Source organism: Chanos chanos, chromosome 8, assembly GCF_902362185.1.
Source record: "Chanos chanos chromosome 8, fChaCha1.1, whole genome shotgun sequence".
Taxonomy (NCBI): Eukaryota; Metazoa; Chordata; class Actinopteri; order Gonorynchiformes; family Chanidae; genus Chanos; species Chanos chanos.
Window position 1 is genome coordinate 40912842 of NC_044502.1, and position 19350 is coordinate 40932191.

The following is a 19350-nucleotide window of genomic DNA, read 5'->3' on the forward strand; positions in this document are numbered from 1 at the left end:
TCCTGTCTGCTACTGTACACGCATTACACTGAACCATTAAAGCAGGAGCAGAAGTGATGGCTCAAGCCTCTAGTTGGTTGTTAGAAAAGAACTCAGAATTACGAGAAATAAAATCTGAATTGCGAGAAAAAAAGTCAGAATTGTGAGAAATAAAGTCGGAATTAAGCAAACTTTTTTTTTTTTTTTTTAATGGGGCCGAAATGAGCTTCCATGTGCACACGGCCCTGCACTCTCATGCCCTGTATGGAGAAGGGTCTAACTGCAGACCCGCAGATTACACGAAATGCCCACTTTACTGCACGACACGCCCACTTTGGTACACGACACGCCCCCTGAGATAACTTCTTGGATTAGAATGCGACGTTACAGGCCCCTAACACAAACCCTAACCACAGCCCTAACCGTAACCGTAGTGGGCGTGTCGTGCAGTAGGCATGTCGTGCAGTAGGCGTGTCATGTAGTACTGCAGTTAGACCTACTTGCCTGTATGGAGACTGCTGGGCGTTTACCTATGCTAATTAGAAACAATGGGCATGCGCTTTCAATTTACAAAGACAACGGGACTCATTAAAAGAACCAGTAGGCAATTTGTAGGGGGATGAGGGGGATGCCATCCTCCTTGTCAGCAAAATGACCAAAATGCACCCCCCTTGCTAACCCGCTATCCCCCTATATTCTACGGAGTAGTGTCAGTGACCACTGTGCCACCCCCCCCCCCCCCCCGTTAAAAGATAACAAGTGGCCTACTGATGCAAACAATTCTGTGGTTTAAGAACACATCATGAATCTGATGTAGACTTCTTCTTAGGGTCTTTCTCAAGAACAAATTTAAGAAAAAACTTGGGATGATATAGGGGAATGAGGCCCATTGAGACTAAGAACTCAGCAACTGAGTAAATGCCGACTGAAAAGAAAACACACACACACACACACACACACACGCGTGCACACGCACAGTAATATGAGGAGTGTGGATGGTTTGATTGACAACAGAACAAGGAAAAAGTGTAATTATTATGTTAGTGGCTCAACTAAACCTTGGCCCTTAGGGTGATAGTTAGAGTCGCGTTTGCATTGTATGTGTGACTCACCTCCCTGCGCAGAGCCATGCGATCAACGCGGGTTCGAACCACGTGCTGGTTTCTGATGACCTCAATCTCCACCTTCTCTGCTTCATTGCCAAACAGTGTCCACTTATTCCTTGTTCGGAGCTCCTCATTGGCCATGGTTTCTCTAAGAACCTCCCTGAAATTAGACAGTGAAAACTACAACCTCACATGTTTGCTAATCTAAATTTGGCATTTAAAGTGTTACTCGAAATTTTTGGATGGTGTGAACATGGCGACGCTCCAGTTTTTCAAAAGTTATCAGGGGGTTTTGCCTTCAGTGTACATGCTTCACTAAATTCTTGGAGATTACCCTGTTTGTTTTAATTGCTGAACCTCTTGAAAAGCTTACGGTCTCAAATGCCAGTTCTTTGTGTATGCAGGATTACTCACCAGTTGAACGTAATGAACGTAATTACAGCGAAACAAACAAAAAAAAAAATCATGGGTTTTACTGATCAAAATCCCATTTTAAAAGCTTTTAAGAGATAAAGAAACACTTGATTTGACAAAGCTTGGACTTTTCTCTGAGTGACGTGTGTTCTGTTCCGATCGGAGGAGTAACTGTGTAACATTATGCCTTGTGTCAAGTAAGTGATTTACTTTTGAGGAGGCTAGTGCAGCATGCAAGCTGGAAATTTCAGCTGTCACAGAGCCAGAAGATAGCAAGGCTTGAACAAGGCCTGTCATCCTTAACTGAGAATTCAGAGGTGTTTATATTAAATACACCTGAAATGCACCTGAGAATTTTTTAAAAAGGTGTGTAGATATATTTGGTTCAAATGTCTTTGTGGTTTTTTTTGTTTTGGCTGTGAACCTGAGAACTCTCAAAAGATCTGTGTTTGAGTTAGTTAAATACTAGATGAAAGGACTCCCAAAAACAGGCACACAGTGGCGGCTTATCCACAAATAACTCGGGGAAGTAAAATATTAGATCATAGATTTGCTTGAAGGAGTCTGCTGAGACGTAAGAAGAGGTGGCTTTTTGATGTTTGCCTTACAGGACAGTATGGCACACTTTTTTCCCCCCTTTTTCCTTACAAATACAAATATCTCGCATGATCAAAACGCCTGGTAAGGAAAAGACAAGGAGAAAAATGCTTCTGTAGGTGAGATTCTGGAGTCTCGGTGCCTCTGCGATTCTCAGCCTGGTTTTGATCAGGCATGGTCTGATAGGAGGCTGGTGATCTGATTGAGGAAGACTTTGATTTGATTGGATCTCTCACTCTCTCTCTTTCTCTCTCTCTCTCGTTCTCTCACTTCTCTTGGGGCAAATCCCAGCGGCTTGTTCCCATCACACCCCACACAGACCATCAAGGGCCTATGCCTGCTTTCATCAAAGGTCTCTCCTGTCATCTTCACAGTGGTGCACACACACACACACTTCCTGCTCCTGACACCCTCTCTCTCGCTCTCTCACTTTTCATCACACACACACACACACACACACACACACACTCATACATGTGCATACACATATGCATGCACACTTTCTCTCTCTGTCACGTTCACACATGCATGCACACACGTACATACACATGCACACACATGAACACAGGCTCCCCCTCTCTCTGTCTCGCGCACACACACACACACACACACACACGCACACACACACACACACACCTATACATTCAGAATGTTCATGACCTTTTCATTTCTCGTACAGGGCGTAAGGGAAAAAAGATCAATGGGTAAGTGAGTATGAACAGATCTGTGCGTGCCTGCGTGAAAGGGACATAAAAAGAGAAAGAGAGAGAGAGAAAAAAAAAAGAGACCCGAATAAGGGTCATCAAACACGACTGCATCACGCATGACTCAACAAAAACACAAGCATCCGGAATATTCTCTGACCTTAGTGAGTCCCAGGCGCAGGCGTCTACTCAGCAGGGCTTACAAGGTCCACAAAGGGTTTTACCATTCATCCCCACATCATCCTGATTACACCAAAGCATGATTAACTGTGGGGACATCTTCCCTCTCCTCCTCACTGCTTTCCTGCTCATTCTGCCCTGCTAGTCTCCTCCCTACAGAAAATGCCTCTTTTTCCCCCCCCTGTAACAATACACATCCTCAGGAGGAAGAACGACCTTGTTCTTGTTTGCTCTAAAGAGGATTACCAGCAATCCTGAAAAAATAAACAGCTAGGTTGAGGATTTGAATTACAGAGGAGCGTGTACGGTCTTAGAGCGGAAGATACAGGGTATCGGCAATTCTGTCCTTCCATGCCAAACAGAAAGGAGACGGCTTCAGAGCAGGGAGAGAGGGAGAGAGAAAGAGGGAGAGAGAGAAAGAAAGGGTGCCAGTTAGTGAAATAGGGAGACACCAGCTGTTTCATTCGCTCGTTTTGCATATCCTATTCATCCGTCACTGTTCTCATCTCCCTCATTGTACCCGTCTCTCTGGGCCGCGTCTAACTTAGTCTCCTGTTGCTCTTCCTGTCTCCTTGCCCCTCTTCAATATCCCGTCTACCTTTGTTTTCTTTTTCTTACGTTTTAGATGCCTGTTTCCCAGGCTGTTTTATTCACGCGCCGTCTCGGAATTTGCATTTTATCTCTGCGTAAAGTTTTCGAAAAGAAAAGGAAAGAAAAGTAGACTCTTTATGTCTAACGCATAAATCTGCTGACACAGCTCTGACCTCTCGTCAAAGTTGAATGTAGATGCAAACACGGTGGAACACAGTCACGACAAGGTGCCCCCGACCCTTGGTTTAAAAATGTCTGCTTAGCAAACAGAGACAGGAGATGTGTTGTCCTCTTCGCTTCTTCCTGTGACCTAAAGACTTTTCCTTTGCATTATTTTTAAACATGTGACAAATTCAATGGGACAGCTGGGTCCGAAATTCACGTGCTTCTAAAAAAAGATTCAAAAGTTGCTAAGCTGAAAGGTTCCTGTATCACTACAGCTTAGTGTCTCTCTCTTCTGAATCCAGTCTTACATGTCTTGGCTGTGGGCGGCTGTGGTCTAAAGGTTAGAGAACCAGGCTCGAGACCAGAGGGTTGCTGGTTCAATTCCCAGGACCAGCATCTGCAGCTGTCTGCCCTTGATTGAGCAAGGCGCTTAATCCCAATGCTCCCTGGGTGCAAGGAATGGTGCTTACTGCTCCTGTGTCTGGTGTGTGTGTGTGTGTGTGTGTGTGTGTGTTCACTACTGGTGTGTTGGATGTGTTAAATGCTCACTGTTCACAGTGTGTGTGCCATCATGGAGATTTTATTAACCATTTTTTGTTTGAATGCTTAACTCAGTTGAAAACTCCTTTATTATTGACGGCTTGTGTTTTATTGACCTAAATAACCCTCTTAAATTAGAAAAGGGCGGTTTAAGATTTATACATTTTCAGTATAAAAAGTCAACTCAATCATTATTTCAGTTATTCCCCAGCTCCCTCTACCACCAAAAAATCGACGCTGCATTTTAATATGAACTAGGTGTAGTGTCACTTTTTGGACTCAGCTACAGTACGTGACCAGAGCAGAGAATACTCGACTGCAGAGTGCTGGGAGACAGAGTGTCGCTTTTGGCACGTCCGTGACAGAGGAAACCCAGCTCTGCCCTAACAGGATTCCCAAGAAAACTTCAACGAAAGCCTTAACGCCCAGAGGAGCTCGACCTAAGCGTTTTGTCCCATTGGACGGATAAAAGGGCGTCTAGAGAGCACCTGCGATGTCCGCTTGACCTCTGTGGCTTTTTTTTTTCTCTCATGGAAAAGGAGATGAGTCATAAGCTCCTCTGAAGAGAGCGGAAGCAGAGAAGACAAAAGAAAACAAAAAAAAAAGGAGGCGCATATTGTGAGGAGAGACAGGACTCCATCTGAATCAAATAATGGAAGAGAAGGTAGGATGTGGCATGTGCCAACAAGATACCGCTGTTTTATGAAAGGAGCCAAAGGCAGATGCAGGTCTGTCTGTGCCAGTCTGACAGTGTACTGAGAACAGCACAAAGCACAGAGTGTCCAAGACAACCATGCTGGCCTGTTCTCAGTGAAGAAAACACGGTCTACATTTGCATTATGTTTCTTAGACCGGTCACTGGTGGTGTCCTAGCCTCAGAAGAATCAAAGAAGCACAGTACCAATGCTGTCTCTTTAGTGGCTAATCCTGGTCTCCAGACAAAGTCATCTTTTGTTTTCTGTATACAAGCTTTGGTGTTTTTTTGAGCCATGTAAGACTCATTGATGCTCATATGTTTTCAAAGCTTTAACAGAATGATACCTAAACAATAGCATACATTTACAACACACACACACACAATGCACACACACACACACACACACATATATATATATATATATATATATGTATATATATATAGCTAGATAGATGTACACACACACACACACACACATATTGGTCTTACTGATTTGTTGTATGGCACAGTAGGGGAGAGAAGAGTGTGGAGAAGATTGTTGTCATGGAGAAGTGGAGTGTGTAGTGTTCTGTGAGAGAGTCTGTTTCATTACCATGTTCTGTGGCGCGAAAACTTTGGCGTGGTCAGGATCTCCTTGACAGACATGATGTCGCCGGGGATGATGGGATAGAATTCGGAGTAGGAAGCTTCCTCGTCGCTGCCATGGCCGAGACATACACACACACCATACAAAAAACAAACAAAGAAACAAACAAAGACAAAAACAGAGTGCATGAGTAAGCACAGAAACATCTGAAACCTGCTCCGTCACACAGACACGCGATCATGGTTAAAAGATGATGCTGAACTGTAAGGACTGAAAATCAACACCACAGGACATCAGTCATTCATCTGTGTGGTGGAGCTGAGGTAGTGCTCCAACTGATCAAGCCTCTGTCACTAACATGAGACACGATTCTCTGTCCAGTGGGGGGAGCTGTCTGTTCAAATGGAGTTACATCTACGTGAAGGTTTGAAAGTAAGTTTGAGAGAGACAGATGTACAGAGAGAGAGAGGGAGGGTGAGAGAGAGAGAGAGAGAGAGAGAGAGAGAGAGAGAGAGAGGGAGAGAGAGTGAGAATTACTGACTGGGACCTTCAGTCTATCATAGGATGTCATTTTTGACAGTCTCACTGATAACTTCAGACTGTTTTCCCTGACAACTTGGATATTTATAGTGCAGCTGCCATCTTTAAAACAGGAGGTATTCTATTCTATTCTATTCTATTCTATTCTATTCTATTCTATTCTATTCTAGTTATACTGAGGCTGCTATAGTTTAGTCTTGTCCTACTATATTATAATCTAATCTCGACAAGAGAAGGCCTAATCCAGTTATAACACTGTTATTATTACAGACCTCTTCCACATACCTGTACTAAATAGTTTTCATTTTGACATTCTCGGTAGTAGAGTAAACACACGCCCACTGCACCTATGCACAGTCAATGAGAAATGTTTAGTAGTTTCTGAAGAAAACACTCAGAGCTGGTTGGATAACCTTTTTTTCACATGAATCACCATAACACTGAGATACACGTCATACAAATACACATGAAACACTATGATTAAGCATCCATTAGCTTAGGCTGGGAACTGTGGTCATGGAAACAGATGAATGTTTTGACTTTAGACAAAACCAGTAACTCCTTGGGAAGTAATCATCCAACTAATAATGACTGTCCAATTATTTAATTCTCTGGCACAGGACAACAAATGCCGCTCTGAGGGTGTGTTATTAAATTGATGCTATGTTTAAGACTTAAAATAAAGAGAGTTAAAGAAGTGTCTCACATGAATTACAGCTGTTGTTTACACTGACAAAGGAAGCAGTAAATATAAACACTCGTATAAAAATTGGATCAGTTGTCAGAGGCAAATTCACTTGGAAGGGTTTCAGTGCAAATGTACGGCACTCATTCACTTTAGATTGAAGTTATATCGGTTGATGTGAATTAAAGCAGTAACTCACACAAATGCCAGAATCAGTACAATCTGTACACTCGTATGGAAACCGCTGTGAGTAAATGCGACTGTGGCAAATGTACCAGGGTTTTTTTTTTTTGGAAGTGGACAGAAGGTGTAGAGTGTCCACAGATGTACGTCGGTGTGTCTGCGGATAGGTTTCAGTTACTTTACCAACCGGCACCAGCAAGTGTCATTATCTCCATTTAAATGTTTTTTTTTGGGGTTTTTTTTTCTGGCTCAAAGTCCTGGTTCTGCCCTTTAGCTTCATAATGAGTTATTAAATTAGAAAGACCAATGGGTCTTTGTTTGGCACTGCAAAAAAAAAAAAAGAGGGAAAAAGACTAGGTTTGCCTCAGGGTGAAATTTAAGGTGATTGAAATGAGAAATTACTGTTGTAAGCTGCTTTTGGGACTCAAACGGTCATTCTTCTTCCATTCACTAGAGAGAGAGAGAGAGAGAGAGAGAGAGGGAGAGAGAGAAAGAAAGAAAGAAAGAAAGAGAGAGCAGGTGCAGAACAGTACAATAAAAGGCAGTGTTATGTAACTGTCCACTGCAGCAGGTAGACAGCTGACATGCAAAGAGGTACAACGGACAAACTCTGCATTCCCTCTTCCTTTTGGCAAAAGTCCATGATAGGTTGTTCTTCATTAACACTGATCCACAAAATTACTCACTGACAGACCACAGAATAATGCTGCTGTTGGCAATTTCCCTCTCAAAACAAGCACCTTTCCCTAGATCTAAGAATTTACAATGATTCATTATGCTTTATTTTCTAATTATTCACTGCAAAGACAAATATATATATATATATCGTAAATCACATAACTCAAAATTGTTTTGTTGTTTTTACTTTTCTGCTTCGGAAAAATAAATTACCCTACGTAGCAACGGTAAAAGTTCAAGTTTTATTGGTTATATCTGAGCTGGAAATCAGCTCATCTCTGCAGAGCCAAATACCTCAAAGAGAATTGAAGGTCAAGTTTAAAACACGTATGAGAGAGATTTGTATCTTTAAGCGCTTCTTTATGCCAACTCACAACAATGCACAACAGGATCTCAAACAGACCAACATTGTTCTAAGAATAGTGTCTACTGACAATGTGATATTCCCTCCACCTGACTGTTTCAACCTCTGTTTCTCTGCTGAATTATTCAACACTTGTTCTTCTTGTAGCCAAACAGGCAAGAGCGGGGGGGGGGGGGGGGGGGGGGGGGGGGGGGGCGGGGCAGCGGTGTCAGTGGGGGCCGTGTGGAGGTATGGTGGTAAAAAGCAGAAGTTCTTCCATAGGTTTGGGGAACAAAAACAAACAAACAAAAGAGAGAGAAAGAGAGAGAGAAAGAGAGAGAGAGAGAGAGAGAGAGAGAGAGAGAAAGAGAGAGAGAGAGAGAGAGAGAGAGAGAGAGAGAGAGAAAGAGAGAGAGAGAGAGAGAGAGAGCGAGAGAGAGAGCGAGAGAGAGGGGGAAGTTGTATGAATCGTGTTGTAATACTACCTTCTCTCGTGAAAAAAGAAGTATCTTGTGTGGAGCGGTAACATATCTTGATGGAGAGTCTGACATTCTAACATTGGATGTGATTTTATCAGCTTTGACTTTCAAATTAACTCTATGAAGTGATACATATGATTGCTGGAAATGGTTTAACATTGCGGCAGGTGACAGCAATCAGACAAGAGAATGCCTTGAACGTACAGTTTCGAATACTGATACTGATAGTAAGTGTCCCTTTTCAAGGTCAAACGCCTAAGAGACAATGGAAGAAAAGGCCTCGTGTGTGACACCTCATGGGGAAAGGCCATATATTTAGCTGCTTATGAAGATAAAGAGAGCAAAGTCCTTTACTGACAGTGTTATAGATAGATAATTCCTTTGCTTCGGCATGCATGCACACGCGCCTCTCTCTCTCTGTGTGTGTGTGTGTGTGTGTGTGCGTGCGTGTATGTGCGTGTGTGTGTGTATGTGTGTGTGTGTGTGTGCGTGTGTGTGCGTGCATGTATGTGCGTGTGTGTGTGTGTGTGTGTGTGTGTGTGTGTGTGTGCGTGCGTGTATGTGCGTGTGTGTGTGTGTGTGTGTGTGTGTGTGTGTGTGTAAGGCGGTGAATAAGGGATTTTGAGGGGATTCACTCTGTGGTGGGATGAATCTAACGGGGCTGATCATTCATCTGGAGGTAACTCAGTAAAGACCGTCTGACTGCCCTCTCTTTGTGTGTAGTCAGTAGGTTTCAGTCGCATGCACACGGGGGTGCATGTGTATATGTGTACTGTTAAACAGATGCCTCAGTTCCATACGTACACGCGTCCTGTTTCCAAACGCTCACTGAAGACAGAATAACAGACTTTTCCATGTCCTAACTTAGAAGTACAGGCTGACTTAAGCGGCAGAACACAGGTGACAATCTTTGTTACAGCTGGGTTTCTGTGACATTGTATAAAAACATCCAGCTCTTAATGAAGAACCAAAACATAATTAGAGAGAAAGGAAAGAAACGAACCTCCTATTGGGAACAAAATGAAATGCATGTCAAGTCTACGTTCAAAAACGGGGTTTATTTTGTCCTTCACTTTGTTTAACGTTGGATCCAGAACAGTTTAGGTTAAGACCGAATGTCGGAAAAGCATGACTGCATGAGTAACTTGATAACCAAAGCAGGATCAACAAGGAATCGTGTTTATAAATTCTCTCATTTGTGTTTCATTCTGCGGGCACAGCAATGTGATACTGAAACTGCCTGTGTGTGTGTGTGTTAATGTGTGTGTGTGTGTGTGTGTGTGTAAAGATGTATATCTCTGTATTCTAGTATATGTACCTGGACTTGAACTTCCTCTTCTTGAGCTGAGAAGCCAGATCCATGCTTTGTGTCATCTCATGGGTCTGCTCCTCCTTGGTACGGTAAGTCACTATCTTGGTTGCCATGGTGAACTTCTGACTAACACCCTATGGACAAGGAAGAGGGTGGTATACCAGTCAGAACGAAAAAAAGACCAAAAACAACCTCAAACAAACTCACACACCCATACACTGCATTCTGGGAGACAAAGACATACCACCAACCAATCGGGCACTATTCCACTGAAAACTAAAGTATTAATAATATCAAACATCGAATGTACATTCATTATTTCTTAATTAAGAATCGAAACGACTGATTTAAATTGAGGAATCCATTTGCAAACGCACAATAATATTTGTGGAATAAATTCAAAACAGGCCAACTTTAAATGCTTATAATTTTGCTTTAGCTCATGTTCCTCCACCATGGTTCGGCTTAATTTCTCAGTGTTATTAAAAAGCAGGCACCCAGTGTTAATGAGCCCAGAGCACAGAGAGACAGTGGGGGATAGAGATGTCATGTTTGGGGTGCCTGTTAAAGAACGCCGGGTGTACCACTGAGCCAATAACAAGTCATTAACACAGGACCAGAGTGCGGCTTACTGCACCCTAACAATCTATAATCATAAACACACACACACACACACACACACACACACACAGACACACACACACACACACCCACATGCACACACACACACACACACACACACACACACACACACACACACACACACACCAACGCACATGCATGCACCATCACAGACAAGGCGCCCTGTAATAACTGAGCAAAGATAATCAGGCTGCTTTGGAAGGATGACTTCATTTACTAAGAATTTGGCACTGCCAGCTGTGTTCCTGTCATAAACAGTCAAACGACTTTTTATCCTCTCCTGGTGGTTCTGCCTTCCTTCCAAAAGCCAGATCCCTCTGGAAAGCTATCGCTTAAACGGGCTGCCTGCCCCACTGTCTCCCTCTCACGGCTCATTGTGGAGCCTGTTTGGGGAAAAGTTGTTTAAACACAGGGTAGAAAAGGTCAACTTGCAGCGTATTAAAATTGATCTGTTTTCCGTTCGGCGAATGTGGCTTTGGCTCTCTCAGAGAGAATATACGAGGAAAGAAAAGTCTGTTAGAACGTGTACGGACTGCAAGAACAAAATCAGTAAGAAAATATTGAAATAAATAGTGAATGAAAGGGGGAAAAGAGAAGAAGCTTGTGCTTTAAAACAAAAACGAAAAAAAAAAATCTATAAACTCCTCAAGAAACAAAAAAAATGTTTGATTTCAGTTTTACAAAGTCAATAATCTGACCATTGGCCCACCAAAGGTATGGAAAAGTCGTTATGTGAACACTCCAGAAACTCCAGAAACAGTTCACACTTGAAACAGAAATGAATCACATTCTGTTGTTGTCATGGGAATTTGGCGCCACGTAAAAAAATAACATGCCAAAACAGAGTACCACTTCAAAAGTAAATCAGATAAAAATTGCTCTCAGGATAAAGAATACAAACAATAAATCAGAATAAAGCGATAATTTAAAAAAAAAAAAAAGAAAGAAAAAAAAAAGAAAGAAACATTGTGTGAGGCGTGGAAGGACTCTTGGTTTGAATGGAAGAGATAGGATCACTCTTCCATAATTAATCTCTCGGCTCATGTTTCCAACATAACCAAAATGATCAACTCTGGGAGCGAATATCTCCGCTATGTCCTTGTGGCTTTAAAATGGCAGCGAGTCATCACATCAGACATGCTGAATGAAAAAGCAAGTTTAAAAGCCACTCACGTTTGCCTTTGGTGAAGAGTGACTCCACTGGCCTAGAAGATTAGCCGCAAGGAAACAGGTATCACTCTTTCTTCCCTTCTCTCTTTCTCTCTCTCTCTCTCTCTCTCTCTCTCTGTCTGTCTCTCTGTCTGTCTCTTTCTCTCTTTCTCTGTTTCTGACCTCTACCTGTCTTACCTTCTCACACCCTCTCTACTGCTCTATCTCTTACACCTTCTCGCTATGGCTCAATGTCCCCCTTCTCTGAGTCCATATGCTGGGGGTGGGAGGGGTGAAGTGGAATTGGGAGGGGGGGGGGTGACCCTGTATCCCTGGGTGTCCTTCACCATTAGAATGTGGCCCACACAATGTACCCTCCTACTCAAGGTGGTAAATATAGACCATCAGCCTGTACAATGCAGCAGTCAATGTCAACCGTGCAAGCAGCTCAGCGGACAGACAGACAGACAGACAGACGGACAAACTCCACAATCATCCGACACACTGAGTCACAGTAGGACAAAAAGGACCTGCCAAGGCAAGGATTTATCAAACACCCTTTATAGAGTCAGCGAGGATGATGAAGTATTTTCGTCATGATTTACATAATATGACTTGTGAATATACAGCAGAGAGACTGGGTTTGTGGGTTTGAATGAATGAATGAATGGAGTGAGTGAATGAGTGAATGAATGAATGAATGAATGAGTGAATGAATGGATGAATAACATAATAGCACGAGTCCAGATCTCTTTGTTCACAACATTCGATCCTACAAGTAACAAGTGATGTAGACTAAACATGGCTTGCGTCAAAACAGAGCCAACTGGCCCATAAATCAAAAATATGAAACTCTCTCTCATTATATCAGCACAGTGTCTTCGCGGTGTAAATGTCTTTCCGTGTTCAGCAGATTCTCTCAGTCAGTCTGTCAGTCTCACTGTCTCTTTGCCTGACACTGCACTCAAGTACTCATTTCCTTTATCTGTACCTGAACAACTAACTCATCCTTGTGTGTTTGAGTGTGTGTGCATGTGTGTGTGTGTGTGTGTGTGTGCGTGTGCGTACATGTGTCCCTCTGTGTGTGTGTGTGTGTGTGTGTGTGTGTGTGTGTGTGTGTGTATGTTTGCGTACCTGTGTACCTGTGTACCTGTGTGTGCGTGTGCGTGTGTGTGTGTTTCCATATTGAGCACTTGCATATTAGAGAATGTGATTTGAAACCTTGAAATCTAGCAGTAATCAAACAGCTGATGTATTTAGTTGAAGCTAAAGGGCAGGATGAAAATAATGACTTTTTTTTTTTCTCGTTTGTATTCTGTTACATTGGCTAAACCCTTGGTAAAAATAGACATTTACTAAGACATTGTTCCACAACAACAATAACAACAACAACAAAATTAGGTTCATTCCTGTTCCTAAACACTCTGGAACTGCTTTTGATATTCAGTTACTACTCTCCTTTAAAAACCTCTCATACACCAACACACATCCTTTTATTTCTTTGTTTTTTTTTTATCCCATTTGCTCCCCCCATCTCTCTCTCTCTCTCTCTCTCTCTCTGTTTCTGTCTATCTCCATATATAGGAATACTTCATCATTTGCTCTCTGTTAATGGAACAGCTCCACTGGCCTGTGTGGTTAAGCTGGGAGCAGAGTGAATGGTGCGCTGAACGCAGAGTCAAGGCTGTATCTCCAGAGTTGCGGTGGGGGGTTATTTATAAGCATTTACTGTCCCCACCTGCCTCTGGAATATCAGTAAACAATGTAGGCAGAAGGTGCCAAAACCCATCCTCTTCTCGTATATCATTTGTGACACGCAGGCTAAGAATAGCTGGACTGCCTTCGCCTGGACAAAGGAACAGCCAGACTGCCTCTGCGAGCTGCTGTCGTGGGTGGGGACGTTAGACTTGAGGTCGTGGGCGGCCCACGTAGGTCGAGAGAGATCACAGATTACGGCTGGATCCACTGCTACTCTTTCCAATGGGGGAAGACTGCTACTCTGAAGAGTGAGACAGAGGGAGAGATCTGCACTAAACGCGTGACTGACACAGGTCACGTAAGAGAAGAAAAAAGAAAGACTGAGAAAAAGCCCTTGAATTGGTTCACCATTTTCTTCTCTGTTTCAGCACCTGTTCTGAAGGTTGTTTTTTGTTTTTTGTGGTAATCAATGGCCCTTAACGTCTTTATTAAAATAAGAGGAGAGCTGTCAGCGGGGGTGGCAGAGAGTGCTGTTTGTGATTGTGTCCAATTAACTTCACGCTATCCATCCACCCATCAGATGTTTTGAGAAAAAGAGAGAGAAAAAAAAGAGGGGAGTGCATGAGAGAGAAGAGACAGCATGAATCCTTTGAAACTCGGAAACAATACACACCTGTCTCATTCAGTGAAAGCGTCCTGGAATTAACCGCCCCAACACCGTGTACAGCAGATGTACACCGATTACAGAGGCGTCAAAAGTCTAGTGACAGCGATCAAAATGATATCCTTCTTAAATGATCCCGGTTTTTCCTAAGACTTCTCTTGAAACGAGTTCCACGTCCGCAAAACCGTTTCATTCCGATGCGCTGCTTGTGTTGGAATGTAAATGAGTCATGCGCTTTCTGACGACTTTTAACTTATCAAAACGTTTCAACTTTATTTGGAGATAAGGTGCTGAAAAAACACCCAAACATAATCTCACAGTTGACTTTGTGAATCGCGTCAGGTCAACCTCTATTGGTCAGTTTTCAGATTAAAAATACAGATTGGGGTATCTGACTATCCGGTTCTCACATTGCTTTGTGTAAAATAAATAAATAAATAAAGTTTGAACAATCAAAGAATTCATTCGTCCTACAATCAGAGGAACCAGATGAGAACTTTGTCAGGGCAGAAAAAGGTACACATTTCAGAGTAATGGTGAATATTATGAGTGTTATCAGTCTGTGTGAAGGAAAAGCAATGGATGAAATGATGAGTGTTTAGAGACTGTTTAGGCTTATCTCTGAACCGGGCTGACATACAGAAACTAATCTGGCCCCTCGCTTTAGTTCATTCAGATTGTGCAAAGATGCATAGATTAGGATTCTAATTGCGCTGAAAGATTTTCATTCCTTTCAGGTGCCTGGCTTTGCTGCAAATGATCTGACTGTTTTTAATTTTCTCCAGCTACTACAGAGAAGCTCTGCTGAGATAAACTTCTGTTTTATCACAAAAAAAAGCAATTTTAGGAACTCGGGCACAAGGAGGGGATGAGAGCTTTTCGTTGAAGTTACTACGATGTTTAAAAGTCTTTGTGAAATATCCCCTCATTCCTTCTTTGCATAGCATTGTGACCATGTGATTCAGACACTTTGAAAATTGACAAACTGATGAACCAAAATGGTTCCAAACCCAGTCCAAATCTGGCTCTGACATACACATACATACGCCAAAATATGGTCACCCTAATGTATGCATATGTGTACATATGTACACACACACACACACACACACACACACATACATACATATGTACGTTCATACATACATATATATGCACATACATACATACACATACGCATACATTAGGGTGACCATATTTTGACTTTCAAAAAAGGGGAGGGGGGGGGGGGGGTCGTGGTGATGCATTCCCATTCCCCTCCAAATTTACGGGGAAATGTCATTTTTGGTTCCTGTCATTGTGCATGTAAGGCTGATGCTCAGCAATGCAAAGTGAAACTGCATCAGTTCTTAATCGCTTTAACACATAGCCGGCTAATCTTTAATAAGACAAATAACTGCTAGCATAGTAACAGTGGCAAGGTCTCTTAATCCTCTGAATGAGATGCTGTTTAATCAGCGTTTTTGGCATGATAGTGTACGTGACCGTCCACTGGTGGCGTGCGCGAGGGCGGGACCTAAAGAAAGAGGTCAAAGCAATGCAAATGAACACACAATGAACGGCAACTGTGGAAAGCTAAAGCCAAATCCCAGACGTTTTTGTCGATTTAGAAATCCTGGCCGGACGCATGTTTAAGGTCCGAAAAAGAGGACGTATGGTCATCCTACATACATACATACATACATCCTACATACATACATACATACATACATACATACATCCTACATACATACATACATACATACATACATACATCCTACATACATACATACATACATACCCACACACATACACATACACATACATGCATACATATATACATACAAACATACATACATACACACACACACACACATACATACATACATACATACACACACACACACACACATACATACATACATACATACATACATACATACATACAAACTGAACAAACACTCGGCACAAAGACCATATACTTCTCCCTTAACTTTAGCTATCTTAATAATACGAGAGTGTGAGCAAGTGAGAAAGAGAGAGAGAGAGAGAGAGAGAGAGAGAGAGAGAGAGAGAGAGAGAGAGAGAGAGAGAAAGAGAGAGAGAGAGAGAGAGAGAGAGAAAGAATGAGAAGTGTAAGTGAGAGAAGGGAAAAACGTGTCTATGTACGGCCTGATGGACAGATGTACTTTATGAGACGTCTAAGTCTGAGCGCTGCTTGACAAGCAGATGTCTATTTGCAGGAGAGCGTCAAATCTGAACGAGTTTTGAGAATGCGAGAGCACAACATGGCAGGTTTTTCGAAGTGCCTCGTTCCACACTTTCAGTCCCTTCTCTTTCAATTGCATCAGAACAACCGTCCTTTTCATGCTCTACCCTTTTTTTCTTCTTTTCCCTAATTCTCCTTGTAGAGTGCTTTTTTTTTTCTTCTGTCACATTCCATCTTTTTGTCACTCCTTCACAGACTGGTTTCCCTCACCGACTGCCTTTTTCAACACACTGACATAGAAATCCTGGTTCACTGTTCAGAACAATGTATACACACAAACCCATTCTACAAGTGACTTCATTGATATCAGGCTTTTTGGCATCATTGATGTCTTAATGTATCATACACAGCTGTTGTCTCAAAGGGCTGGAGAGTGGATGAACTGGTTCCAGGTGTTACCAGAAAAACACACACACACACACACACACACACACACACACACACACACACACGGACGGACAGGCCTATATTCACCTGTGAAACATGACGCAGTTTGCATGTTGTTCCAGCAGAAACCAGGTTTTATTATTATTATTTTTATTTTATTTACTCTTCTTATCTAGTCAGAGTCTTCTGCAAACAGTGATCCATACGGCACACCGCAGTGACTAAGCAGGAGGAGAAGAGAGTTTCATTTCCCTTTTAAATGTGGTTTCCAGGCGTGCCACCCTGCTCCCCCCGCCACCCACCCCACAGGACAAACCCACATGAATAAGTTACCAACCCTTCTGCCTGAGCTTGCACTCCTTAACGAGCAATTAATTCCATTCAGTAATTACGTCGTTTTTATAATAAGAAATCTCTTGTCAAATTATATTCCCGACTGCAGAGCAAGAGTGGATTTGGCTGAATCATGAGAGGACGTGAGAGATTAGGGATTCGATCAAACGAATAAGCGAATTAGCACTTGCTTTGTTTTTCTAAAACAAAAAAAGAAAAGAAAAGAAAAGAAAAGAAAAGAGGGGAACCCGATTCAGCCATTTTGACGAACTCAACCTGCACCTTCACTGTTTTACAGAGTTTATCTTTTCTTTTCTTTTCTTTCTTTTCTTTTTTTTTTTTGGCTGTGTAACTTGGCAACAGTCGGCCACATAAACACTTTGGCACCTTTGTCCAGTCATACTCCAGTACAGCCCGTGCCATAAAATGCGTATGATTGAAGGCGTTGGGGGAAGAATAACGTGACCTTTGTCTCGTTTGCACAGTCTTGTTGTTAACACTGAGGAGGATACACAACGGCAAGCTGTACGGTTCTGTTTTTTTTTTTTTTTTTTTAAAGCACAAGTATAAAAAAAAAAAACAGCAGAATCTTGCAAAGTGTAATTATTCCTGTGTGCGTGTCGTTTATATGGATATCAGCTGATATCGTCCTATGTGACTGTGGACTGATATAAAAGAGTAAAAGGGAGGGGGGGCACTATAAATGACCGTGGTTCTTTGATAACTGTTATCAAATCAGTAGTCATATCAGAGTTTTCGCCATGATTATAGTTCATAAACCCATGTCATATTTTACAAGACATTTCAGATACTGTGAAATCACAAGAGTGGGACAAAGTACACAATGTGAAGGATACCTTTGTCTGACGTCATTTCAGCTGAAACTGAAGTTTATGACTTGTTTATGACTAGTGTCTGACCACATTGCATATAAATATATACCAGGTGGTCAAAAGCTGGTATGCATGAGTTTGTGCCCTTTGTGATGCTCTCCAAGTTTTCCCTCCAAATTTCTCAACGACAAATTTAGCGGACAGTGGACTGGAGTTACATCTGATCTGGTGTTGCCTCCTCCAAATCCAGGCTTAACAACATATGACAACTCTCTTTGGAGTAAAGTTTAGCTGCACTGGGGACCTAAAAACAGCTACCAGAGACTACCTCATTAACATGTAACTGTCAACATGGAAGAAGATGGCCAGAAGAACATGGTAAATCTAGAGACATTTGTCCAGAGGATGGAGGAGAGCATACAGGCGATCTCTAATAGAGTTTAATTCATATGTACGGGGACTTTGTGTCCACTATGTGAAGAATACACAAAGCCATAAAACTATCGCCACGCCCTCTGTTTTAGAAAAGATCTTTTGTCTGAAATGAGATTCAAGAACGAATTACCTTGACAGAAGAGAACATTACAAGACAACACCCACACTTCAAACAAAAATTTTTATTTCACAACATACAGCACTGTCAAACACGCACACATGCGCACGCATGCACACACACACACACACACGCACGCACACACGCTCGCGTACACACACACACACACACACACATACTCACACAGACAAACAAACACAGAAGTAGCTTCAGTGCTGTATTGCTTTGCCCGCAGGAGGGAAATGCAACACACACATACATACACATACATATCTACAATACTCAATAGCTCAGTCTCCAACAAATACTTTGTGGATGATACATTGATAAAAACAGGCTTGAGTTAGAAATGATTACAGGTTTATAAATAAGCGTGAGCTAAAAACTCTTATCTGTGGTTCAAGACACTTCATTAATGTATTTCACTTCTGTAGAAATCGAAAAATAAACTTCTGATGAGGAAAATTTAATAAATTAAGGAGAAAAAAAAAAAACACTTGAGAAAAGGTCCAAAAGTGAAAAATTAAATGCTACCTCCATGCTATTATTCAGTTGATGCGTAAAACATATTATTTAAATTTTGCTGATCCCGTAAGCTCCTTCTTACTCAGCGCTGTATTGTGTTTATCAACTGTGACGAAGCAGTCTTTGTCACAGTTACACCGGGCGCCTCTCCACACTGTTCAGGTTCCGCCCCTAAGTCTGAGAGCAAATCTCTGTTTGTTTTGAGAACTGAGACTTGGGTTGAGGATTTTCGGAAAAGCCGAGATGTCAAACACACAGCACCATCAGCCCCTCTGGGGAGAGGTGTCTCAGTTCTCTCTGTCTGACAACAGCAGCATTCAGAGATCACAAGTCACATCGCTGAGTGGAGAAGGACGGTTCCTCCACCCTTGTGTATTCTTCCTCTTGCCCTCAACTGTCTCAGAACAAAGTCCAGTCGAAGAATGCTCCTGTCCGGCAGGAGTGCTCCAAAGCCAGGATGGAAAGCAAGAGTCCATCTGACATATGGGAGGGGGAGGGGGGGGGGGGGTGTCGCTGAGCTATGTTTTCGTGTCATGCAA

At 42.3% G+C, this 19350-nt stretch overlaps 1 protein-coding gene across 1 annotated transcript in view; it reads right to left on the minus strand.

The window, feature by feature from the left end:
- Positions 1 to 9892, minus strand: part of myom3 (myomesin 3) — a 32879-nt gene extending 22987 nt beyond the window's left edge. Inside the window, exons 1-3 of the mRNA XM_030781454.1 lie at positions 9786 to 9892; positions 5566 to 5670; positions 1092 to 1245 (exon numbers count right to left, since the gene is read on the minus strand). Coding sequence (XP_030637314.1) covers positions 1092 to 1245; positions 5566 to 5670; positions 9786 to 9892 — 366 coding nt within the window. The remainder of the gene's footprint in view (positions 1 to 1091; positions 1246 to 5565; positions 5671 to 9785) is intronic.
- Positions 9893 to 19350: the final 9458 nt, after the last annotated feature.